General features: G+C 35.4%; 1 protein-coding gene across 3 annotated transcripts; it reads right to left on the bottom strand.

Annotated features, from left to right (window-relative positions):
- Positions 1–6,556: 6,556 nt before the first annotated feature.
- blk (BLK proto-oncogene, Src family tyrosine kinase) lies at positions 6,557–27,321 on the bottom strand. Of its 3 annotated transcripts, XM_055186560.2 has the most exons (16): positions 27,127–27,321; positions 25,583–25,746; positions 25,280–25,315; positions 24,985–25,058; positions 24,812–24,899; positions 24,408–24,444; positions 24,189–24,282; positions 23,802–23,900; positions 22,454–22,557; positions 19,424–19,573; positions 16,794–16,946; positions 13,515–13,694; positions 13,358–13,434; positions 10,774–10,924; positions 9,797–9,928; positions 6,557–7,004 (listed from the first exon to the last, which is right to left on the bottom strand). In XM_055186560.2, exons 5-16 carry the CDS (start codon positions 24,896–24,898, stop codon positions 6,802–6,804), a joined length of 1,467 nt encoding a protein of 488 aa, XP_055042535.2. In that variant the 5' UTR covers position 24,899; positions 24,985–25,058; positions 25,280–25,315; positions 25,583–25,746; positions 27,127–27,321; the 3' UTR covers positions 6,557–6,801. The 3 variants fall into 3 exon arrangements, with proteins under 3 accessions (XP_055042535.2, XP_055042536.2, XP_055042537.2); XM_055186561.2 differs by lacking the exon at positions 25,583–25,746; XM_055186562.2 differs by lacking the exons at positions 25,280–25,315; positions 25,583–25,746.
- Between the last annotated feature and the right edge of the window lie 260 nt (positions 27,322–27,581).

Here is a 27,581-nt window from a genome sequence, read left to right as displayed (position 1 = left end):
TTCAAGGCCATAGAAACAGTCTTTTAATCAAGGATGCCCCATTTCTTACAGTTTGATATCAATCACATTCATTACTCTGAGGCTGAGGGGAGCTTTGCAATGGTCCATAGGGACCTGCAATGTCTACAGCATTTGGATTTTTATGTCCATATTTTACATAAACCAATCCTTTATTTTATTCTGAAACTGAAATACTTCTCTATAACATTTTATTATGGCTTATAACTGAATGGGACAAAGACTTGGTGCATGCCAGATTCCCAATAAAACATTAGATCCTGTCTATATTGCATCTGTCGGTCCAAGACCAATTCTATTTGGACGTCTAATCATAACCCCACTTAGATGTCAATCTGCAGTTCAACATTTAAACGCCTGACTAGGTAACTTTTTTGACGTCTAAGACATTAAATGCTGTGATAGAGATGTTGGTCACATGAGAACTGGTGACTATTCACATGACTTAATGAATGTTAACTTTCCCTAAAGAAGGCATGGGCCAAAACACGTTGGAATGCTTATATACCTTTTGTATTTAGCCATCTAAAATAAAGGGTTTTTAATTTGAAACAGTGCCATGGTCATTTGCACTCTCTTCCATTTGACTTTGTATATAGGTTTTTTGTGATTAAACATTATTTGTTATTTATTTATTTATGTATTTTTACATTTTCCTGTTTTTCCTCTCATTTACTGCTTCAAGTGTCTCTGGACCGTAGTTTGTGTCTACATCATCTCTGATTGTGTTTAATGCCATGTTATCAAGGCAAATAACAATGTGGGTTAGAAAATGAAGCATTCCATCTGCTGCTGTGACAAAGGAAGCTATATGAAAATGAACTTGAAAATGAACAGCCTGCCACCTTCTGAAATATAAAAACAGCATGAAGCAGAATAAAAACCATTGAACGTAAATACTGTACGTTTAATAGGCGTAGGAAAAAAGATGTCGTCTGGCATCACAATCTGCACCTTCAGGGGACCATTTTCTGACTGTGTGAAAACATTAATAGTGTTATTTCATTAAAAAATGCAAAAGAAAATGTATTTATTAATTTATGTAAAATTACATTTCCATGCTCTCTATACTGCATTTTAACGTGTTAAGCAGTCAAGAAGAGTTACTTAATACTTAAAATACTTCCGGTCAAAATTTTACCCAGTGTTTTTCTTCCACCTGTTTTTTCACCTATTTCTAAGTCAAACTAAGTTGTTCAATAAGACAAAATAGAATTGATTGGAAGGGAGCCAGCTGGTTGTAGGTGTTTAAAATGTAAAAAGATTGTAAAGGTATGGTAATGCTTACCAATGCATTCTGCACAATAAGACTCATAGATTAAAAGCTAGGTCAATTTTTTCATACTGACTTTAAAATTTGATCCTTTCTAAATGTACCCTTAAAACAACTTAAGGTGTATCTACACTCACCTAAAGGATTATTAGGAACACCATACTAATACTGTGTTTGACCCCCTTTCGCCTTCAGAACTGCCTTAATTCTACGTGGCATTGATTCAACAAGGTGCTGAAAGCATTCTTTAGAAATGTTGGCCTATATTGATAGGATAGCATCTTGAAGTTGATGGAGATTTGTAGCACATCCAGGCACAAAGCACCCGTTCTACCACAATCCAAAGATGCTCTATTGGGTTGAGATCTGGTGACTGTGGGGGCCATTTTAGTACAGTGAACTCATTGTCATGTTCAAGAAACCAATTTGAAATGATTCGAGCTTTGTGACATGCTGCATTATTCTGCTGGAAGTAGCCATCAGAGGATGGCTACATGGTGGTCATAAAGGGATGGACATGGTCATAAACAATGCTCAGGTAGGCAGTGGCATTTAAACGATGCACTAAGGGGCCTAAAGAAAACATCCCCCACACCATTACACCACCACCAGTAGCTTGCACAGTGGTAACAAGGCATGATGGATCCATGTTCTCATTCTGTTTACGCCAAATTCTGACTTGACCATATAAATCTCTCAACAGAAATCGAGACTTATCAGACCAGACAACATTTTTCCAGTCATCAACTGTCCAATTTTTGTGAGCTTGTGCAAATTGTAGCTTCTTTTTCCTATTTGTATTGGAGATGAGTGGTACCCGGTGGGGTTTTCTGCTGTTGTAGCCAATCCACCTCAAGGTTGTGGGTGTTGTGGCTTCACAAATGCTTCGCTGCATACCTCAGTTGTAACGAGTAGTTATTTCAGTCAAAGTTGCTCTTCTATCAGCTTGAATCAGTCTGCTCATTCTCCTCTGACCTCTAGCATCAACAAGGCATTTTCACCCACAGGACTGCCACATACTGGATGTTTTTCCCTTTTCACACCATTCTTTGTAAACCCTAGAAATGGTTGTGCGTGAAAATCCCAGGAACTGAGCAGATTGTGAAATACTCAGTCCGACAACCAAGCCACGCTCAAAATTGCTTAAATCACCTTTCTTTCCCACTCTGACATTCAGTTTGGAGTTCAGGAGATTGTCTTGACCAGGACCACACCCCTAAATGCATTGAAGCAACTGCCATGTGATTGGTTAATTAGATAATTGCATTAATGAGAAATTGAACAGGTGTTCCTAATAATCCTTATATATATAGACCGTTCAGATTTGTCTAGACTTTTGTGCAGCTCAGAATATTAAATACATAATTTTCAATATTTTTTTGTAAAAAAAAGTGGCTACAGGTAATGCACAGTATTGGTCATGTTTGGCAAGTTTACTAAAGTGTTAAATAAGAAAGATAATATCAATCTGGATCTACAGCTGCGGTCTTTGAATCAGATTGTGTTCCTTGCTGCTTTGTATTCACATCACTTGCCCGCCACTGATGGTGAGTAAAGGAGGGAGAGATGGAGTGAATGTTTTTTTCTTCCATCTGGGGGACATAAATGAAACAGAGCTAGCAAAGTCGACTCAAGGACGAAGGTTGCATGCAAATTTGCTGTGGTCATAGACCATCTCGGCGTTTTCATTGGATGATGTTTGTCTACCAAAGTTCTACAAATATTTTAATATTTATGGAAATTAAAGTTGGAGTAATTCAGAAAATTGTATAGCGATTTGACAACAAAGTTTTTCTCTGTTAGCTCAGGGAGCTCAACTGCAGATCTTTATAAGAACAAGCGAAAATGTGTTCAGGAAAAATGACTTACTGTACATTCATCACAGAGTATTCACTTACCCACAGTGTAAGTCATTTGAGCTACGAACACAGTTAACCGTAAAAAATTTATGATGTTATTAAAAAAGGTGATTTCAAAGGTGATTGCAATAATAGATGTCATGAGAAATTGTTTAGACTGATAGTCTTTGAAAAAGAGTAGCTTAACAGCTGACTGGTTAGTTTTGCCTTGATTACCCGTAGACAACGTCAGCATCCTTGCTAATGAAGAGATGTTAAGGCTCGCTGCCTGGCAGATGAGTCATTTACAGGGCGCACAAATTTCAGAAGTCCTGCAAAGTGCAGTGTTTGTAAAGAGATGTCAATTATTATGTCAGATTATGTGATCTGGCACCATCAGAGCATGATGATGTTCAGTCGTGCATGTGCTTCACTACCCCCTAGTGGAAATGTTTAAGATAAAACAAGAGGGTGAGATGAAATGTTTATGTGACTAAAGCTATACATTACACTTGTTGGATTGTAATTATTTTATTTGAAAAAACATTTCTGCTTTTCTTTTTTTGCATTGTATTTCATATTATTTAAAGATTCAAAGAAAGAGGTAAATGCTTTTGCAAACTATATATTGCTAAAAGCATTTTAAATAACTGAAGATGATAGTCTAACAGATTAAATAGTTAAAATACATTTAAATGGCTTCTAAACCAAATAATATTACACAGCTCTATTTTACTAATTTCATTGCCAGGCCTAAAGTCAGTATCTGTCAGTTTGCTTTGAGCAGGAAGTGATGTAGAGCAAATGGAAGCAAAAAGAGATTTTGTAGCCAAATGATACGATGCCAACTTGGATGTTTAAATCAAGTAGGTGCGCAATATGTCCTATATATATATATATATATATATATATATATATATATATATATATATATATATATATATATATATATATATATATATATATATATATATATATATATATATATATATATATATATATATATATATATATATACACATATAGATATATATACAGTATTTTTTTTTAAAGCCTTTGTAATCTCTTTAATGGGCTGAACTTTTTGCAGCTAAGCAATTTGTGATTATGCATTAGTATAATTGGTCTTCTACGTAAATCACACTATAGTGAATAGGGAGCCAAAACAGAGAGTTTGCTGACTGTAAAGTCTAACCCTTTAATTTGTCTTATTTATAAGTAAAAACGATCTGCACATCGAAAATCTGACACACATTTCCACACAAATGTAATGATGCATCAACACAGCTCATCTTTCTATGCAGTTAAAAATAAAAGTTTCTCTATTAACAAGTATGACAATAAAATGCACTCCGGATAATGATTTTTCCCTCTTGCCTTTCAGCTCTTTTCATAACAATGATTGTGAAAACAATGTAACTTCTAAAAGAACCATTGGGGGAAAGACGTGACACAGAACACATCAGTGGCGGATGGTGACTGCTCATCCGAGGGGCGCTAATTCAAAATAAGTGTTCGGAGTGTCATGTGTATTGTCTGCGTTTTTAAAATATGTGTTTGTTGTGTCATGTGAACCATGTGCATCACGTGTCTTATCAAAATAAGTGGCTGCTGCCTGCACACGCAACAAATACGGTTTAAAAGAGACGCTCACGTTCACAAAACACACGCAAGACACTCCCTTAACAGTAAACTCTGATTACGCATGAGATTATGCGAGTATCTGGCAAATGCGAGCGTCTCTTTTATCATAAACCCTTTAGACGCATCTGCAGCAGGCACTTATCTTGACAAGACACGTGATGCACACAGGATCTCTCGACGCGCAGAACACATATTTTGAAAAAAGGAACCACACACATGACGGGCTACATACATGTTGGGACGAACTTCGCATCGAGCGCCCTCGAAAAAAAGAAGTCACCGGCCGCCACTGGAACACAATGAAACTCTTATTCATTTCTACACAAAGAGTATATGCAATGTCTTGCATTGCATCATCCATAAAACATCTTCCGAGCATCACCATGACTTATTTACATTTACGCATTTGGCAGATACTCGTATCCAAAGGGAATTAAAGTATAATGCGAACATTCCTATCAAACCTATGACCTTGAGTGATGCCAGTTCTGCCAGTACTCAAAACACTTCAACATTCCTGGAAGGCTTTTCCATACCGAACATCTTTGATTTTCCATGAATGCAGGGGAAAATTTCAGCATGTTTGAAATTCCAAGCCATAGAGAGTTTATCGTGAGAGGAATGCTGACTCAATGCTTCCTGTTTCCACAGCAGATTGGCAGGCCGGAAACCACCGGAGCAGCTCTTGGGTGTTGGTTGCATTCTCATTTAATTATCTCCAAACATGTAAAAACCCCAGGGGTGAGTATAGAGCGCAGAGGGGCTGTGAGTTTGCTATGCGCTGTTCATTTTAACAAGCAAAACCAGACCTTTGCATAATGAAATAGGAGAAATTTCCACCACAGCATTTTAACTAAAAGATATGCTATATCAATGTTTAAGTGATTGCGAACAAATGTGTATAGCTTTTATAAGTGTTTGAAGGAAAAATTGACGACGGGCCATTGAATTATAAGAAAATAATGCACACCCAAGGTGGTAATGCGGCACGACGCAAAGCGGAGTGTGCATTTTTTTCGAATAATTTAAAGGACCAGAGTCAATTATTCAGCTTATACCACAGTTACCACAAACATTGCTCTGGTGCCTATTTTAAAGACATTTGACCTGTTTAGTGTGCAGTTTACAGAAAAATAATCAACACCCATGGAACATTTCTCAGCCAATCAGAATACTGCATTCAACAGGCCCATGGTATAAAAGTTAAAACTGCAGAGATTTAAAGGGTTAATTACACATGCAAATGATGTTATACCATGTAATGTTACTATATGTCACTACTCTGTTATCAGTTCATTTTGAATCTATCTGATAAAAATAACATTCGCCATCAGTATATAATCTCAGGAGGAAGTCTGACTAATGGCTATGTTAATATTACCGTTTCCTCCAACCATCACAAAAACGCATGAAAATCTGAACGTGAAGTCTGTGGTATAATCAAATTTGAATGTGAACATGCCCTGTTTATTTCAAACACCTACGCTTCAGTTAAGCTCTAAAAGGAACTACACAATGTGTTATAGTAATGTGTCAGCGAAATGCTTTACTGAAACTTCAGAGCATATTATAAGAGCTTGTTTACTGGCTGCTACAAACAGAACTGTGCGGTTTTGTCAAAGTGAAGTGTGCAAGCTGCGCACCACCAAACTAAACTGAAAAATAATGAATGGCTTCCAGCAGGATTCTGGATTGGTCGGTAAACAGCCAACAGACTCTCACCACTGGTTGACCCTTGGCGGGGAAATCAACCTACCCCCGTGGATGTCCATGCAAATAAAACTATAGGAAGAATGTTTTACCAAAATTGCACAGCATCTTTAAAAAAAATAAATCCATGAGAACCATTACAAAAAGTTTAAATATACATATTTACTAATATACAGTACGGCATTGTGTGCTTGCTTTAGTAGTACATTATTCAGCATTTGATATGGGGGTTAGTCCATCATTCCACTCCATATTAATTCTGCATACAGTACAGGTACTCCTTCAGTCATTTACAGTAAAGTTCCTTCAGTGAGAGTGCTACGGGTGCATCTCATACTGGCCCTCTGTGGCAATGAAGAAGTCATTGAGTAAATCCTGCAGAGATTCGAAGGTGGGTCTGTTCTCTGGTCTTTCGCTCCAGCACTTCAACATGATGTCATAGAGCTCCTCTGGGCAGCCATCTGGACAAGGCATCCTGTAGTCCCTGTCAAGGTTACGAATCACCTCCGGATTCGTCATGCCTAAATTAACATTAGAGTGAAGAACACAGGCAGGCTGTTAAAAGGGTCAAAGTTTTGGAAGATCTTCCCATCTATCCCAAGAGGTCAGTGTTGTTTATTACAGTACGGTTAGCACATTCTGTAGATTCAGTCAGATTACAAATCATCCATTGGTATTAAACAGAATGGCATAATGCATTTTTGGTAGGTTTATAGATATCACCATAGATATGTATAATAAAGGCTAGATGTCTCGCCTGCGCTGATGGCCAATTGAGTTAAACGTCCGCATTTGGCGGCCATCTTACCACAAGGCGCTCGCTCACTCGTAGCATTGTGTTTTAATGATGCATGTACTTTTAAATTACTATAACTTGCTTCATTTTCTACCGATTTTCAAACGGTTTGGTTTGTTAAAAACGTCAATGATGTACCTATGACACTGCCTACTTATACAAAAAAATAAAAAAATAAATTCATGAAACTCATTAATTTAATTCATGTTAAAGCATCCAGATCTATAGCCACGTTAATAACGTTTGTAAGAAACCAAACCATTTGAAAATCAGTCGAAAATTGAGTAAGTTATGGTCATTTAAAAGTACATGCATCATTAAAACACAATGCTACGAGTGAGCGAGCTGCCTTTGGTAAGATGGTTGCAAGGTGATGACGTTAGAGACTCCGCCGTGACACATCTAGCCTTTATTATACATATGGATATCACTAATAGTAAGCATATACACTCTTAAAGTCACCATTAAACGAAAATAGCGATTGGCTTATAATCCGAGTGAAACGGATTCGGAAATGACAAAAGGTAGGGCTGGAATTCCTCCATCGAGAATTGATTGGATCGTTGGAAGTTGGGTCATGTTGCTAATTGCTAATCGCTGCAATCTTTTCTCCGCCCCAGCCCACTTGCCATACCCATATGACCGGAAGTAAAGAGACATCTTTTCGAGAAGGGGAGGAGATTTGCATTTTTGATTTAAGATTATGGCGCACTCATTTTTTTAAAATAATAAAGCTCACAGATAAGTCATTTGTTAAAAAAACACAATATCCCCCCCCCAAAAAAAAGTTTTTTAATTTTAATTTTATTGCAACTTTAATGATTCTATAGACCCCTGCACAATATATGGATTGTATTTTGTTTTTATTGTATATATTTTTGTATCTGTGCAAATAAACCAAATAAAAAAAAAAAAAAAAAAGCCATTACAGCAGATTGAGTTGCGTATTATTCGGTATTGTCAAAAATGCCTACTTACGTCGTGGGTTGTGAAAATCGCACCAGGTCTTTCGTTAAGTTTTCGCGATTCATGCAGAATCTCAAAAACAAAAAAATACAACATCTGCAGCTGCAAGCAATTAACGTGCAGACTGGAACAATGCAAATATCAAAGAGGCTTGTGTTTGTTGTGTTCACTTCATTTGAGGTAAGTCATAATTTTTCAGCCCTGTTATATTACATTATAAAGCCTGGATGGTATGAACAGTTTGACCCCATGCTGCGCGCGCACCCGATAGTCATTCAATGTTTACAAACTTTGAAAGGGTTTATAAGAACCAAAAAATGGGATCATTCAGCATCTGCTTAATTTTTAAGTGTGTATAAACCTTAAAGGATTAGTCACACGAGAAGTTGACAAGAAGTTGGTTTAAAAGTGCTTATTTTTTATTTTTCTTGCCAAAAATGACAAACGTAGATAAGACCCTTATGCCTCGTTGGGGATCATTTAGAGTCCTTTGAAACTGTCATTTTAAACTGCATTAAAACTGGTAAGTGTTGGGGTCTGATTTGTTTGCTAATTTTTCCGGATTGGTTACTCAACTGCTTTTTTTCCTATTTTTAAACCATTGTTGCTTTGGTTTAGGGTTAGATTTGATGTTTGTGTTAGTTTGTCACTTTAAGTATTGGTTTATACTATTTTGTCTGATGTATTCTTTTATATTTTCTAGGGCTGGGAAACGATTAATCGCGATTAATCGCATACAAAATAAAAGTTATTTTTTTGCATAATATATGTGTGTGTATGTTAAATGTAATTATTGTGTATATTTAACCACACACACATACATATATTCATGTATGTCAGAATGTTTTTTTAATTTATATATAAATTTTTTTAAATTATATATAACATAGAATATATAAAAATATAAATAAATATATATACACATGTAAATGTTTCTTAAATACATACATGAATGTGTGTGTATTTATATGTACACAATAATTACACACAGCACACAATCATATATTATGCCAAAAATCACTTTTATTTTGTATGCGATTAATCACGATTAATCTTTTCCCAGCCCTAATATTTTCTAAACTTTAAACAATTGTCGCCTGGCATTGGGGTTAGAGTTGGGTTTGGGTAAGGATGTCATTTTATGTAAATCTAACCCTAATCCGAAGCGACAATGGTAAGAAAATAAGACAAAACAGTTGAGTAACCAATCCGTGAGAATGCCACGGAAAAGACCGTTTGTGGGCCACGGAAAAATGCGGAGATCCGTGAGAATGCCACGGAAAAATGAGCAAAAAATTCTGTGACCCATGGAAATTCGTGAGATCATGTTGGTTGGGGTCCATTAAAAGCCATTAAAATGAGAAAAAGCCTGGAATGTTTTCTTAAAAAAAAAATTATTTCTTCTCGACTGAACAAAGAAAGACATGAACATTTTGGATAACATGGTGGTGAGTAAATTATCTGTATTTTTTTAAGAAAATTGAATAATCCTTTAAAAAAAACATATGACCTGCTGAATGGTTGCTGAAGTCCAAAAGTAACATTTATTACCTGGATATGGGACTCTTCCATATGTGATAATCTCTGTTAGAAGAATTCCAAATGACCAAACATCTGATTTGATAGTAAAAGTACCAAAATTGATGGCCTCGGGGGCTGTCCACTTAATAGGGAATTTTGCACCTGATGGTTTAAAAAAGATGGTTATAGGACATAAAAGAGAGTGAGACTTTCCATGGTTGGTAAAGTGAAACAGTGATATGCAGTAAGCCAAACACAATCTCATTGCAATTCGAAACTATTCCACAAGGTGGCTTATTTGTATCAATTTGCTTGATATCATTTGTATGTTTTGTATCATCTGCTTTTGCGTGAGGTTGGATTTAGTGGTGGCTCGTGAGGGTTTATTATTGCTTCTTTTAGCCTCTCAAAAAAGAAACGCTGGGTTACTTTCAACCCAGCATTGGCACAAAAAGGCACAAATTAACCCAGAAAATGTTTAGATTTGACCCAACAATGGGTTAAAACCACCCAGCATAGGGTTAAATTACAACCCAACAACCTGGGTTTGATCCTTTTCGAAGCAACGGCGGGTTGAAAATAACCCAGCGTTTTTTTATAGTACAATATTCATATGGTACAAATTTATACAAAATAAACCGCATTGGAAAACAGTTACAAACTCACGTGAGTTAAGGTTGATTTGCATAAGAACGTAATTTGCAAATTAGCTTGTGGAAAAAGTTTGCGAGTGTTGATAGTATCAGCTAAACAGCTGATGATAAACCCACATTAAAAGCTAATTTTGCCCTAAAGTGTAAAAAACTGAATTACACCTCAAATCAGTCAGATACGTCAGTGCATAGAGTTTAGCTTCTGTCTGACATTTTGAAAACTCATACACACGCTAAAAGGTCAGAAATGTTACGTACTTTGTATTATAAACCAAATGTCAGGACAGGCAGAAGCCCATTAATCTGATTTAATGGAATAAGCAATGTGTCATTGAAGTAAATCACTGTACATACCTTCTTGTGCAGTGTATTCGGTCTCTATTATCCTGGCAAGGCCAAAATCTGCTATTTTGCAATGTAGAGTCTCAGACACCAAAATATTAGCGGCGCGCAGGTCTCTGTGAATGTAGTTCTTTTTCTCTATGTAAGCCATGCCCTCTGCAATCTGCAATATAGTGAAAGTTAAATGGTATGAAATAATACTGCTAATTTCAAAGTAATCTATTTTTTTTTAGTTTTGATCAAACAAACAAAAACTAAAAAACTGCTAATAATACAACCAATATTTTATAAGTAAGACCAAGTACAGTTTCTTACTAAAGTACTTGAATCTTTTAACAATTCAAAAACCTTTGAAATTTAAAACATTGTTCTGACTGATGATTGTATATCAATATTATATTAAAGGAATATTCCATTTTCTTAAAAGAAAAATCCATATAATTTACTCACCACCATGTCATCCAAAATGTTGATGTCTTCCTTTGTTCAGTCGAGAAGAAATTATGTTTTTTGAGGAAAACATTGCAGGATTTTTCTCATTTTAATGGACTTTAATAGACACCAACAATTAACACTTAACTCAACACGTAACAGTTTTTTCAACTGAGTTTTAAAGGACTATAAACAATCCCAAATGAGGCATAAGGGTCTTATCTAGCAAAACGATTGTCATTTTTGACCAGAAAAATAACAAATGTACACTTTTAAAGCACAACTTCTCGTCTAGATCCGGTCGTGATGCATCAGCGTGACCCCACGCAATACGTCATGACGTCAAGAGGTCACAGAGGACGAACGCGAAACTCCGCCCAAGTGTTTACAAATGTGTTGAAAGAGGACCGTTCCTACGTTGTTGTATGTCAACTGATACTAATTAATGTCTTTGTGTAAGTTTATTGTTTACAATGATCCACAAATGTGCGTTTTATATATGTACACGTGACCTCCCTACGTCATTACGCATTTACGTTAGGTCGCGCTGGACCGGATCTAGACGAGAAGTTGTGCTTTAAAAGTGTATTTTTGTTATTTTTCTTGTCAAAAATGACAATCGTTTTGCTAGATAAGACCCTTATGCCTCGTTTGGGATTGTTTATAGTCCTTTGAAACTCCGTTGAAAAAAACTGTTACGTGTTGAGTTAAGTGTTAATTGTTGGTGTCCACCAAAGTCCACCAAAATGAGAAAAATCCTGCAATGCTTTCCGCAAAAAAACACAACTTCTCCTCGACTGAACAAAGAAAGACACCAACACCCTGGATGACATGGTGGTGAGTAAATTATCTGGATTTACTTTTAAGAAATTGGAATATTCCTTTAAGTTGTTTTTTAAATATAATAAAGTCATTTAACTGTATTTTTACATAAAATCGTCCTGCATAATGTAAAGAAGATTTGTAAAAGATTAACCTTGATATCTTTAATATTGACTGCACAGCAAAATCACCAGTGTTAAATGTACACTGCTTGTTTTTATATTTCCAGACCTGGTGATACCTGTATATACACCAGCTGTGTACATTTAACACTCTTAACTTTGTTGTGTGAGGAACGCCATGTCAAAGATTAAAATCAATGAGAAACTTTGATCTCAACATCAGATTATAAGGCTTTCTGGATTTCACAAATGTATATATCTCAAATTTTAAATGCACGGACTGGCATTCTGTAATACATTTTTTTTTTAAATCAAATATTCACAAAGATTTGTGTCTGAGCTTGGTTAAATTGTCTCGCTGTCTCGTCCTACAGCCACATCTTGTAATGCAAAATTTAAAAAACAGCGTGCGCCAACAAAGTGGTCTCTGACAGGAAGTTGCTTTTCTAAAATCTAACAAGCACGCAGTCTCGCATGGTTGGGGCTTCTGGCTGATGGAAAATTTGACGTCAGTTCCTGCCCGGAAGATAAAGATCTAATTTTGGGGTGGTTGTTAAAAGAGTTTATTTCTAAAAACGTTCAGGCCATGAACTAAGAAAACTAAAAGCTGTTTCCTTTATATGTACCAAAACTGTTTCCTCTATGTGGGCAGGGATTCTCTTGTGTGAAAACGGGTCCTAAAATAGTTTGCTGAAATGTAATTGCTGTGCCTGAAATAACCTTGAATCAACCCTGTATTAACCAAATTAATAAGCAGTTTGTCATGCATTGCATTGCCTGAAAATGCTCCCCTTTTTTAGCAAACCCTGTCTGTAGTTTAAAATATGCATTGTCTTAAAATCTGTTTTTATTTTTACTAGCTATATTGACATCATATAGTAACACTTTAAAATAAGGTTGTATTTGTTAACAATTAGTTAATGCATTATCTAACATGAACGAACCAACTAACACTTCTACAGCATTAATTAATCTTAGTTCATGTTTATTTCAGCATTTACTAATATCCATTTATTTTATAAAAATCGAATATTGCAACTGTTAACATTAGTTAATGCACAATAAGTTAACATGAATAACTGTACTGACATTAATTAACATTAACAAGAATTAATAAATGCTGAAAACTATGTTGTTCATTGTTTGTTTACTAATGTTAACTAATACGACCTAATTGTAAAGTGTTACCATCATATTAAATTTAAAAAAAATATTCATACTTGAGCAGACATATCAATCAGCTTGGGAAGTTTTAATTTGCGGCCATCATCTGTTTTGAGGAAGTCCAACAAGCATCCTTGAAAAAGAAAAAAGAAACAAAGTATAAATAATATGATAATAAGAAAACAAAATAGAGATGGTTATGGTGATACTAACCATTGCTCATGTATTCTGTGACGATTAAGATGGGCTCTTTGGTGACCACAGCGTGCAGTTTGACCAGTCGGTCATGTTGTAGCTGCTTCATGAGGTTAGCCTCCTGTAGAAAAGCCTCTGGCTCCATACTGCCCTCCTTCATAGTCTTAATGGCTACTTTTTGTCTGTTTTTATAGTACCCTACAAGCAAGAGCAATAGGAACATACAGTACATAAAAATGAAATAAGATTTACTTAAAAAGCAGAAACTCACAAACCAGTTTCACCACAAATATGTGGCATTTTAAGCCTGATTGTTACAGAAGATTTGTGAGAAAATTCTTCATTCATGATGAAATATGATTCAAAGTACCAATAATTATGTCAAAACAAATCAAAAGAAATAACAGTTACTACTTTTAGAATTGTTTTATTCATTTAATAATATTTTTATTATTATAATATATTAATAACTAATTATAATTAAGAAATTCACTTATTTTCATTTATAATATGTTCATACATTCCACAAGGCAAACTGAATAACTGAAAATAACAAAATATACACAAAGGTTTTTGTTTACCACCCTTTGGTCTATATAGCTTCATCTGTCAATTTAGCAGAAATGGGGTCAGGGGTTATTGTTTAACTATATCATTGTCATACGGTCAAAGCCGAGCTGTAGTAAATTTGACATCTTTGCGGCTACGATATGGCAATAACATAAAGCCACATGACACATGGGTACCTGCCTTTGAACATCTAAGGCCAGTATTAAAAAATAAAGAGAAGAATTATTAAAGAGCATTCATCAGATATTCTCTAACTGCACGGATGACAAATTGGATAAATCATGACGCGTATGTCAGAGTTTTTACTCAGTTAAAGTAGGATTCATTTTTGAGCCTTTTGCCTTTATTCAGAAAGACAGTGAAAAACTAAAATGAGATTGGGAAACCAGTGATCATATTCAAACTTGGGTTCTTTGTGAGTACTTGGACCTCAATACAACCCATATGTGGCAGACAGATGCATCACGTGTCCCTCTAATGTGTGGTTCAGTTTCTTCATTTTAACAATTCTGACTTTCATTATTCGTAATGTTTCTAGTTGCATCTTTAGTGATTTAAAGGTCACGTTCTTTCTGATCCCATTTTTTAAACCCTTGTTAGTGTGTAATGTTGCTATAATAGCATAACTTCGCTGCCCGATGAAACTCACGTATGTCCTAAACGGTTATTTTTCAGGAAGTTAAAAAAAACACCGGATTTCAAAAGCAGTTGATGTCACAGTGATCCGTGTCATGTTTTGTGTCTGTTCTATATTGTCATCACCTGGACACTTGTTAATTATCACATCATTCATTCCACCTGTGTGTCATTAGTCTTTGTGTATTTATACCAGTGTTTGTGTCACACTCATTGCCGGATCATTGTCGTTGCTACTATGTTTGTACCCTGTTCCTTTGTTCTGCTTACCTGCCTTGTTTTGATTCCAGTGTTTTGTTTCCTGTTAAATTATTAAATGTTATTTATTCAGTCTAACTCTGCACTTGCGTCCTCACTTCACAAATCCAGCAAACCACTCATGACAGTTGAATGTAGCGTTGTCATACTTGGTACGGCATCTTTACATGTAACCATATTCTTGCCAGTGTAATGATATAATCCACATTTGACCAAAATTGGGTTTAAATGGACATACGTGCATATTTTACAGTAACTGTGGTCGATACGCGTTCTTCCGAGCATTAATTAGGATGGCCAAGTCACGTTTCATATTAACAGATGAATACGCTCAGTTTATTAAATAGCCGTGAAAATCAGATGACATGATTTTACAACTTTTCATTGGCCATTTAGATATGTGAAGCATACTGTATACGGAAATGAACCTGGACATTCAATCTCTCGAAAAATCTCAAAATCGGCAAAATGGACATACGTGGTTTTCATCGGACAGCGACGATAAATAACACCTGTAAAATGATAAAGCTCAAAGTTCACTGCCAGGCGATATATTTTCTTTAACAGAATTCACCTTTCAAAGCCTACAGTGAAAAGCTGGTTTGGACTACAGCCCTCTACTTCCTGCTTTAATACGGACTACCGGCACATCCGGGAACTTGACTGTAAATTTCGTCACCGCCCCTTTTCGGGGGATAAAAAAGCAGCGCCTCCATTGGCTTCCATTCAAAATAGCGAAACAAAGCAACGTTTTTACACAGCCGGCAGGCGTAAATAACTTATGAAATCACTCAGATTAAACATGTCGAGTATTTATCTGTCCATCCTGCCTGCCATAGAGCGCGAAAGATACATTAACACATTTAATTTGGTCAATATAAAAACATGTCCCTTTCATTCTCACAGCGTCAAATTTGTGTAACAACGCCATCCAGTGATTGCTGGAAATATCGCTAAGCCAGTTAGTTGTATGGCTTGATGGAAAAGTGCACTCATTACTCTAAATATAAAGACATAATAAATAAATACGAAGTAACTTTCAAATCCGAAGTAAAATCATTCACGTGCGTCCCTGTTGACTCGATGAGGTACGTGTTTAATATCCGGGTAAGACACCTCTGGCCAATAGGGATCGTTGTTGCACAGGTTTGATGCTGGGAGAATGAAAGAAACATGTTTTTATATTGACCAAATTAAATATGTTAATTTATCTTTCGCGCTCAATGGCAGGCAGGGTGGACAGATAATTACTCAACATGTTTAATCTGAGTGATTTCATAAGTTATTTACACCTGCCGGCTGTGTACGAAGGTTACTTTGTTCCGCTGTTTTGAATGGAAGTCAATGGAACGTCTAGTGCGATTTCCCCCAAAAGTGGGCGTGAACCTGTTCAGAGACATTCTATGACGTTGCGCCGGTTGTGCGTATGATGTCAGTAGAACAGTTTTTTTTTTACTAAACTCCGCCCACAGGAATATGTCAGTCGCCAGCTAAGCTAACGGCAAGCTAAGCTGCTATCGAATCACAACTCACTAAACAAACTACACAATCAGAACTCGATTATGTATTTCTGAAGGAGGGACTTCATAAAACAAGGAAGACATCAGCCCGTTTTGAGGACAGTGAAAACAACACTATACAGATAAGTTAATTGTGTGAAAAATAATGTGTTTTTTACACGTCAACCATGAACACATTATATTGCACATTGTAAACACAATCAAAGCTTCAAAAACACAGAAAGAACAGGACCTTTAAGTTTGTCATGCCAAGAAGAAGATTTTCAAGTGGATGTTTTCACCAAAAAAGCTTAGGGTTTTGTCAGATTCTTACCCATCCACACTTCTCCAAACTGGCCAGCACCAAGTTTCTTCACCAACTTCAGCGTCTCCCTGGGAATCTCCCACTCATCTTGGGCCCAGGGTGTCTGAGGGGCAGCAGTCTTACAAGGATTTCCTAATTTCTGGCACAAACCATCTGATGTTCCTACAGTATAAACAATTTGGGCAAAGTGTGAGAACGCAAAGAGTCAAAAACTCACAAGCATCGCAAATTAACTAGCTTTTAGCTTTCTCAAATCTATGTTTTGAACGAAGAAAAACTAATTATTGATTTTGCAGCTTGCTGAGAATCAAGAGGCACCAAAACCAGAATATGGAAACAAGGTGTGGCTTCTGTGATACTCAAACACTTCTATAAAAAGACAAGCTAACCAAAGTGAAGTCAGGATGCAGAGCACAAGATCAGACCAAAGTTGACCTGTTAATTTGGTGGTTAACGCAAGTTTCTCTCATGCGTATACAGTTACAACCACACAGAGCGTCCTGTGGGGGAGACTGAATGAATGCTCATGGTAAAGTAAAATGTTTGCCAAAACTCACCTCCTTTAAATGTATTATTGAGTACGCAGCAGCGTTTAAATAAATAAAAGTTAGGACACTACGAACATTTTTCAGTAGCATGACAGTAGCTGAGCTGTTTTAAATACAAAATATTTTTCTATTAACAACTGGATACTGCAATGAGTACATAAGCAGTGTAGCAGAGGAAAAGTATGTTATTTTTGTGACAAACACAGTTATAAATTTAGACAATTTCATTTAAAGATAAATTAGTTATTTAGAATAAATAAAAAAATTGAAATTTGTAATAAATGTAAATAAAAATAAACAGGTGTATTGTCTGTCTCCTGCACCTCAGTGAACACTTCTAAATCTCAGAGTTTCACAAGCACACATTTCTTTATATAGACTTGTGCAAGCATACTACCATTACTCCAAATGCTATTTGTAAATACTGGGATGGTTTCCGGACAGGGATTATCTTAAACCAGGACTAGTCCGTAGTTTAATTAGGAAATATAACTATTTTTAACAAACATGTCTTACTAAAAACATTACTGCCGTGCATTTTGAGTACTGATGTTTTAAGAAATGTCAGTGCAAGTTGTTTTCAGTTTGGACAGCTCTTAATTTTTTTTTGTCTAGGACTAGTCTAATCCCTGTCCGGGAAACCGCCCCATTATGTTTGTTAATGCAGTTACTCTGTTTTGGCTTTGTATTGCACATGCAGCTTTACAACTAAAAATAAAAAATAACTGCAACTACTTTTTATAAAAGCCGTTAAAAGGTTTTTCATAAAAAGCTGGACACTTTAAAAATACTGGGTTATTTTAAACAAAACATTGGGTCAAAAATTGACAAGCCCAGTCTGCTGGGTTGTAATTTAACCCATGCTGGGTAGTTTTAAACCAAAATGCTGGATTGTCGCAATATCAACCCAGTATCACGAAATAACGTACCTATAGTCACGTAAATTTTTGAGTCTTATGCGTGACACTGACACGGTTTTCCGCCTTTTTGGATGAACATGTCTCACTTTTTTGTTTACGTGTCACTTTCATGTATTTGTTACTCAACTGTTTTGTCCTATTTTCTTACCATTGTCGCTTCGGTTTAGTGATCGATTTACATAAAATGACATCCTTACCCAAACCCAACTCTAACCCTAATGCCAGGCGACAATGGTTTAAAAATCATAAAATATAAAAAAGGTATAAACCAATACTTAAAGTGACATCCTAACACAAACACCAAATCTAACCCTAAACCGAAGCGTCAATGGTTTGAAAATAGGACAAAACAGTTGAATAACAAATACGTGATAGTGACACATAAACAGAAATATGTGACATGTTCACGCAAAAATGCGTAAAACCGTGTCAGTGTCACGCATAAGACTCACAAATGTACATGACTACAAAAGTTCTGATACAGGGTTGTTAAATATAGACATTTTCTGGGTTAATTTCAGCCCAGCTGCTGGGCTCGTCCCTTTTTGAGCAAATGTCTATGAAAATAAAATAGCATATTTTAGAGCTTCTGATACTGTAAATTACTTACAGTACTGTACCCGACAGCTAGATTCAAAGTAGAATCCATGACACTTAACCTACTGTACTGTATTTTACATTAGGATATTTATTCTTCTGCTGTAACAATAAGGTAAAATATATTCAAGGTTTATAGTATTTCTTATTAAAATCTATTATGCAACCATTATGCAACTTGCCAATTTATCTGCTAAAAAGCAAAATTAATGAAGCTGGAATACACTGAAGTTCACCCATAAATAAACATTCTGTCATCATTAACTCACCTTCATGTTGATCTAAACCTGTACAAGTTTTTTTTTAATTCTGTTGAACACAAAGCAAATATTTTGATAAATGACGGTAAGTTGCAGTACACTTCGACATCCACAGTATTTGTTTATCCTACTATGGAAGTCAGTGGGTACCGTCAGCGCTGTGGCTACCATCATTTATCAAAATATTTGCCTTTGTGTTCAGCAGAATATAGACACTCATACAGGTTTAGATCAATATAAGAGTGAGTAAATGATGACAAAATCTTAATTTTTGGGTGAACTATCCCTTTAACTGGTATTGCTACAAAACTTACTGGAGTAATAGGTCACCAATTCCTGTAGAGAAGGAAAGGTCGTCGAGGGAGAGATGTAGTAACCGCCATTATCAAGCGCACGGATCTTATAGTGCTTGACCACATCACCTTGCTCTAGAGAGTAATCTCTTATGGACAGAGAGAAAGCACCTGCAGAAACACAGCACTTAATGTCATTTGTGCTCATAAATATCAGCATCCAACAAAACTAGCAAATGAATAATGATATGAAATCAGTTTGATGAATTTAATAGCTTGCATACCATTCTTTACTATACTACTATTATAATTACAACATTATTATTATTATCTAACAATTCATCAAACATTTGCATGATTTCCTCTCTCTCTCTAAAAATAGAAACAATATCAGAAAGATTATGAAAATGTGCACTTGAATAGAAGCTCACGTACATCTAAATAAGCAAGCTGTTTATATCTGTGATCTTTGAGATCTAAACTATTAAAAGATCTGGTATAGACCACTTATTTAGAAGCTCAACGGGAAGTTTGCTCAAAATGATCAAGCAACAGAGTTTTGTGGAAACCAATGATTGGCTAAATACGAGCCCATTCTCACCAAAAAGCGTACAAATTACACACATTTTTGCGTGCATATGATACACCAGTCCTTCCCATTCACTTATATGGCGAATCGTTTCGTGTCGTTATATTTATTGGTTTCTCATTTGTTTTCTGTTTTTTTACCATTGTCGCTTGGGTTTTGGGTTAGAACAACTTTTTGTAACATAAATGACATCCTAACCCAAACCCCGATTCTAACCCCAACTTCAAGCGACCAATGATTTATAAATAGACAAAACATGGATAAACCATATATATTAAATTACATCCTAAAGCAAAACCCAAATCTAACCCTAAACCCAAGCAAAAATGGTTTAAAAACCGGAAAACAAATGAGAAACCAATATACAAAATGACACAAAACGATTCGCCATATAAGTGAATGGACAGGACTGCCATATTATATGCATGCAAAAGCGGAATTTGGCGTATCTATTGCAAGATAATCAAACTGCGTGTCATTTGTACGCATCTTGGTGAGAATGGGTAGGAGCTACCGATAATTCATTTGAGATAAGAAAAATCTGACATTTGCAAATATTTTGTCAACATAGTGATACATTCTGTATGATTTTTGAACATTGCTGTATATGAAAACGTTGATCTAAAGGTACTGGGCCCGGTTACATAAAAACCCTTAAGTTAAGAAGACCCTATAAAACACGGGTTGCAAGAAAAACCAAAGGCATTACTTAAGGAACAATAAGTATTCCCTTAAATTCTGTTATGCATTGCTACAAAGCCATTAGTACCCACCAAACAAAAAAGTGACCATTGGCAATGTCTTCAATGTGCACAAATTCACCGTCTGTTAAGCTGTGTCCATTGATGTCTTTACAATGTGAGATTTCGTAACTATATCTACATCTCCATTGCTGTGTTTTGACACAGACTACCGTAATACTTAAATAGTATATACTGTACTTAACGGTCACATAACACACGCTGTTTCTGCTAATCTTACACACTAATTTTTTTTTACATTTTTTACACATAGTTTGTGTCATGCCATTTAACACACATATGTGCTATTTTGTGTTAAAGTAAATCAAAGAGACAACACAAGTTGTGTTAAAATTAACACAAAATGTGTTGTCCCAATAATAACACAGATATGTGTTAGTTAGGAACCAACACAGAATGTGTTATTTTTAACACATCTGTTTTTAGAGTGTATGTTAATCTTATGTTAAGTCTTTAGATTTTTAAGTATTTAAAATCTTTATCAGATTTATAAAAGACATCAGCTGTAGCGCTACTTTCTGGAAAAGTCGAGCTCCTGGAGGCGTACCGCGGGCAGAGCGAGTCATGAGCAACAGTGTTTCCCATACATTGATTTATTGTGGCGTGCCGCCACAGAATCAACAGCCGCCACGAATAGATTTTTCATGATTACCTTTTACATTCTTAATTTACTATTTAAACGGCTTCAATAATTGTTACGAGTTGGCCTCTCTCGTTCACGGTATCTCTCTCTCATGCTGTGTGTGCAGCACCTCGACAGTGCCTCTCACACATGACACTGAGTGAAAGAATTCAAAGTTGGCAGTGTTTTCTATGTGCGTTTCTCCGTCTACTTGCCTTTTTACATAAACATCAACAGATGTTACTGACAGAGAAGACAGCTAATCGAGTTTATCATGACTTAACGAAAGGTTAGTGCTTGTGTGCGAGTTCTCTCCTCCATATGGTGCCGTATGTCCACACGTCTTCTGTAATAACTCTGTGTAACGGCAACCGTGTATTCTTTCATATTATTGAATTTGAAGATTGCCAACAAGACACAGACATTTGATACAGTTTTACTTACCGCCTGCGACTCATGACCCGGTTGCTTTATCACTGGGACCGCCCCATTTCAACAAAATCCGGGGTTAAACAAACACACACGCATAACTACGCTTCTACCTTGGATGAACAAACTATATCTACTGTTTTCCTAATGCTGGGTTCTTTGGGAAGCTAAAAAAGCTTACATTTCCCTTACAAACAACAACACTTCTTTGGTGATGTTAATTTCATGTCAGCTCTTGGTGTGTGCGTGCGCTATTCCTGGTGAAGTGCCTATATAAGGACTTCCACTATATTTGTAGCACTGCTTATGCCACAGATTCAGTGTCGATAAAAACTTTCCGAAACTTGTACAAACTCTGACAAAGTGCATTCGGCACAGAAATACTCTGTCATAGCCAAATGTTTTTTTTTAAGCTTTGCCCATGTTTAGCATAAATCAAACTCTTTAACTGTGTTAATGAGTCAGAATGCATGAAGTACCATTAGACCCTCCTTTGAAGTTTACAGTTTTCACATTTGATGCAACGCTTTTAAAGAAATCCCTTCTCTCAGGGAAACCCTATCAGGATTTTTTGCAACCGGGCCCTGACCCTAAACAACCAACTGCTGACCTGCAGTAATTACAAACATTGACCATGTGAAAAATCTGACCTTGGGTTGTTTCACTTTCTCGAACAAGAAATGAACCACTCTTGTTTCCTGGGGCCAGTAAAAGACGCTCTGTGTCTTTGCGACTCAAACTCTTGAAAAACCATCTAGAAGGAAACAGAATGTATAGAATTTTATTCTCCATAGGTTAATTATAAATATTTTTTTAATTCTTTACTACCTTTACTCTTAAAAATAATGCTGCTTAAAAGGTTCTTCACAATGATGCCATAGAATAATCATTTTTGGTTCCTTAAAAAAAAACTTTTTTACCTCAAAGAACCATTTGAAACAAAAAAGTTGTTTGGATGTTAATGATTCTTTGTGTTTGTCCAAATTTGACCCAATTATGGGTCAATTATGGCGCGAAACACCAAAGCTTTTTTACGCGGATGAAAATGCCTGGAGGATGCCGAATGCCACCTTTTTTTTCAGCAGAGCGCCAGCATTCTTCAGCTGAGCTCTTTGGTAGCTGTGATACATGAGCTGTGAGCCGGTTGGCTGTTGTGATACTTGTCCCGCCCCTCCTCCACTGTCATTGGACGGGCGTGTGAGAACTGACATTGATGAGCGGAGCTTTTCACCCAAAGTTGAATCTCTTCACTTGGCGCTCAGAGCTAAGCGCGAAAAAAACACAGAGCGCCGGCTTTCAAACGGAAAAAACGCCAAGTTTGAAAACGTCAAGCTTCCATTAGAAAACAATTGAAAACATGAGCTGGCCGCGGGCGTAAAAGCTTTGGTGTGCATGCCTACTCATTTGATCATTGGATTAGAGTGCTAATATTTCATATAACAGCACTGGACATTTTTATGGTTTGTATCCCTCTGTTTGTTCATGCTACCCTCTAAAATAATTGGTGCTAAATAGCTCTAAAAGCTCGTAATCATAGGGGAACCATTTTAAGTGCTATATAGCACCTATGAAGAACCATACAGGGGTGATATTATAGCACCACTATAGCACCACATATGGTTCTATATAGCACAATACACAGGTGCTACATACACTCTAAGAAAGGATGTGTTCATTTTAACAAAATGTTTTGTGTTATCCTGTTTAACACATCATATGTCATTTTGTGTTGATTTTGAGTTCAAATAAATTAAAGGGACAACACAAGATGTGTTAAAGCAACACAAAGTGTGTTGTTGCAAAAATAACACAGAGTTAAGCTAAGAACAACACACATTAGTTTTAAGAGAGGTGCTATAGTATATGGCACTTAAAATAGTTCCCCTATGATAACGAGTGAAGCGCTTTTAGTGCAATTTAGCCCCGTTTGTTCTAGAGTTTACATAAAAGTACATTGGCTGGCTTTACTTTTCAGATAAGCAATCTTCAACAACCTACCTCTCCACTTCTAATGTTTCTGCTTTTGCCACATATGTACTTGGAACATATCCCTCGTAACCTGTTACCAAAGACTTTGCCAACCACCATTCCCCAGATCTGAGAAAGGAAAACGGCACATGTTAGCTAGTTAGTTTATGTATTTTTATATTGTTAATGCATTTAGCAGACTAAAGCAACAATGCATTTACTGTATGCTATATATTTTATCAGTATGTGCAGTCTGCTGGGTATGATTTTGTCATGCCCTACCAGTTGAGCTACAAGAATGGGAACTTTGTTTACTTCAATAGTTTCTAAATAGAAAGCTTCTCCAAAGAGCAGAAGAATTCAGTGTACTTTGACTGATTTTCTAATATAGAGGAAGTATCAAAAGGGTTTACTCACGCCTTAATAATCTTGAGTCTGTCGCCTTTTTTGAATTCAAGATCTCTTTCACTAGCAGGCTGAAAATCATACTGAGCGATAAAAACGTCTTCATCTGAAAATAAATCAGTGTGAAATAAATAAAAATTAAATTAATCATGTTTATAGTACAAAAGGAATATTATATTATCAGCTAGCAAACACTGAAACGATTTCTTATTGTATGCTTATGTGTATTACCTAGATTATTATTGTGCCTCCCGTGTTCTCTTGAGAACTGAAAATAAAATGAAATATTTAACAAATTATATATATATTTATAAACAACAAATACAACACTGTAAAAAAATTCTGTAGAAATTACAGTATTACTGTGTAAATGCTGCCAGTAACTTACTGTAGATTTTACATTTAAGTTATTTACCAGCAACAGTTTGTTCAAAGTTAAATGAACATGAAACATTTTCAGTCTTTATCTTCTACAGTAAGTTACTGGCAACCAGCTGCATAATTACAGCTATTTTTTTACAGTAAACTAAATAACTTTTTTGTGAAGATTCAAACACACATTACACTCTCTCTTAAGAAACAAGCTTTCATAATTACAAATTATTATTATTATTATATAAACCAGCAATACTTACATGAGATGTGTTAGAGTTTGCCGAATGTTCCTTTCCTTTGTGTTTTGAGTCTTTGCCATGTTTCTGATCACTACACGCACAACCCATCCTTTGAGATGAAATGTTGTGTCTTAATCAACGTTGATTCATCTTTATGCTTTATTTTGATCAAAATCTGCTCTATAAAATCCCACCTATATTCACATGTGTCAGTCGTCCCAGTTCTCTGTAACAGTCCAGAAGACAATCTGAGGCATCATAATGTGTGCTAAATAAAAGAAAAAAATATTTCAAGCTTATTCATATGACCTAGATATTACCACACATGTGTGGTATACTTTTATTAAAAGAAAAACTTAAGCAGTAATGTTTCCATTTGTTTAAATAGATCACATGACACTGCCACTGACAAATTAAAAAAAATTTCACAGTACAGAATGCACAAAAATACTTTAAACAAACTATAGGATAGAAGGAGTGACTACTTACCCTTATGCTATGAAAACAAATCCCCACTAAAATAAACTAATGCAAAACAAAGAAAGACATACAGGTTTTTAGGAACTGAACATGTTATTGGGTGGTAAAGCAAAGACAGTGAAACGTTTCACAATGAGGTTTATAATATTTTCCGTGCAGTGGTTTTATATTTAATATTTTAATATTAACTCTTTCCATTAAGATAACTAAATACATGCTCGATAATGAATCATGAATATACTATAAAAAATACTATACATATCTAGAACATTTAAAGGTAAATATCTATCTCATATAAATGTTTGTACTTACTTCTACCATCTTGTGTGTCCCTGAGTGCACTTAAGACATAATCCAACTTTAGATATAACTTCTCAAATGGATCGGTAGTCGTACCCTTAAACCGTCACATACGCATTTATGATCAGACAGTCACTGACGACAGTCAGAGATGCTCTTAAGGCCCAGCATGTGCCCTGAGAGACCACATTAGTTGAAAGAGATAAATAGACAGCAATGGTTTTGTTTATTTAGCCTACCCCTCCCTCCCTTTCCTCTACCAGTGCTTAATTCACAAACTGTGCGAATGTATTATGAGTACAGCATTCATATGATGAGCATGTGATAACAGACTTAATTGGAAATTACAAACATTTTAAACATCCTCATTTTTAGGAACTGGACAAATTTGTGTACATTTACACACATTTATGACAACTTTTATTACTTTTCTTTGTCAACAAGGGAGCCTATGCCACAGAAATACCTATTCCAAATATAAGATGTGCTTTAGGAAACAGAATATTTCCGTTTTCATTGAACTCATAATGAAAGTATTGGTTCCTGTTTTATACGTGGAAGCATCCTTTATAGAAATAATTTTGAAGTAAACATTTCTTTCTTAGCAAAACGCTTAAAATATTCCTGAAACAGATGACCAGTGACTTATTCTCGGAGAGACGCTGTGATAAACATTAAGTGCTCGGATATTAAAGGCGTACTTTAGCTCTCAACAGCAGCTTTGTGACAGGATGTTGTTGACTAGCCCATATAGACATATTTCCCTTTTTGGGCATTGTGGTTGTCTTCAGTTGAAATTGAGCTAATCTGATCTTTGCCCTTTTACTTCGTCAACTTGTATTAAAATATATCAGTTATATGAACTGTCCTAGGTTTTAATTTCAAGTGTGCTGGCATTATATTAAATAAGTTTCATTTATTATATTTATGATGATTATAAATATGACTATAATTATATAAATGTTAGTATTAATATATTATAATGATAAATCATTTGTGTGTTAATTCAGACATGAATATATTTGTATGGTTATTTAAGTATACTCTCAAAAGAGTGTTTTTTTAGATTGCAGTACTGCATTTAAATGTTAATATTTAATATTTAACTTACATCTGGTACCGTCTTGGTCTATTCATCTTATCAGATTTATTTAAGTATGAATAAAATACCTAAATACATATTTTAAAGTTTATCAACTTAAAATATATGCATTTAAAGTAAATTAACTGCATCTAAATGTTATTATTTAATATTATTTATTTGTTACGATCGTAATCTACAAACTATACTTATGAAAAATACCTAAATAAATACTATGCATATAATAATAATAATAATTATTATTATTATTTATTTAACGAATTTTAGAAATGTGGTTAATTGTTTAAGGCTTTCATATATGGTACACATCACTGCCCTCTGGTGGTCAAATAGATTAATCGCATTCAGTAACTTTTATGAGTCAGTCAACTATCGTTATTTTTTTAACAGTGGTAAGTTACTTTAAAAAAATTATAAATTACTAATTACATTACAGGTAAACGTAAGATCTTACCTGTAACATCCTTATTTAGGCTATAACAGCAAACATGGACGAGGTGAGAATTTAAATGAAGCAATTAGGCCACCACACGTCATTTCCACTCAGAAGACGCATGGATGTAATATGCTATCTGATTCTAAGGTCATTAAAATAAAAGGTAGGCCCAAGCTTTGTTCTTCAGCTATGCAATGTGTTTGCAAATGCAAATGCAACTCGACCAAACATAAATAAGCAGCGTCGTGGTCCACACGTAACTTCCGGTAAACTCCACTAAGAATAAATAATAACAAAGTTCTTTAAACGTAGTTTATTTATATAACAAGCAAAATAAACAACACCTACGAAACCAAAACATTTGTTATTTTCGATGAGGCATTTGTTCAAGAGATCAGTTTAGTAACCAGTCAGACCATTAAAAAACGTGCGTTTGATGAAAGCGTCTCTGCCGTTCCGTCTTTTAAACTGTT

Source organism: Misgurnus anguillicaudatus, chromosome 18, assembly GCF_027580225.2.
Source record: "Misgurnus anguillicaudatus chromosome 18, ASM2758022v2, whole genome shotgun sequence".
Taxonomy (NCBI): Eukaryota; Metazoa; Chordata; class Actinopteri; order Cypriniformes; family Cobitidae; genus Misgurnus; species Misgurnus anguillicaudatus.
The sequence above is the reverse complement of the archived record's forward strand: the minus strand, read 5'-3'. Positions and strand labels throughout refer to the sequence as shown.

Excerpts from the sequence above, each read along its gene's own strand:
- blk (XM_055186560.2), bottom strand. The coding sequence starts at position 24,898 with ATGGGTTGTGCGTGTAGTGATCAGAAACATGGCAAAGACTCAAAACAC. Across the intron at positions 22,558-23,801 it reads GAAACATTAGAAGTGGAGAG|ATGGTTTTTCAAGAGTTTGA; the intron begins GTAGGTTGTTGA and ends GTTTCCTTCTAG. Across the intron at positions 9,929-10,773 it reads CGAATACACTGCACAAGAAG|GTGCAAAATTCCCTATTAAG; the intron begins GTATGTACAGTG and ends TTAAACCATCAG.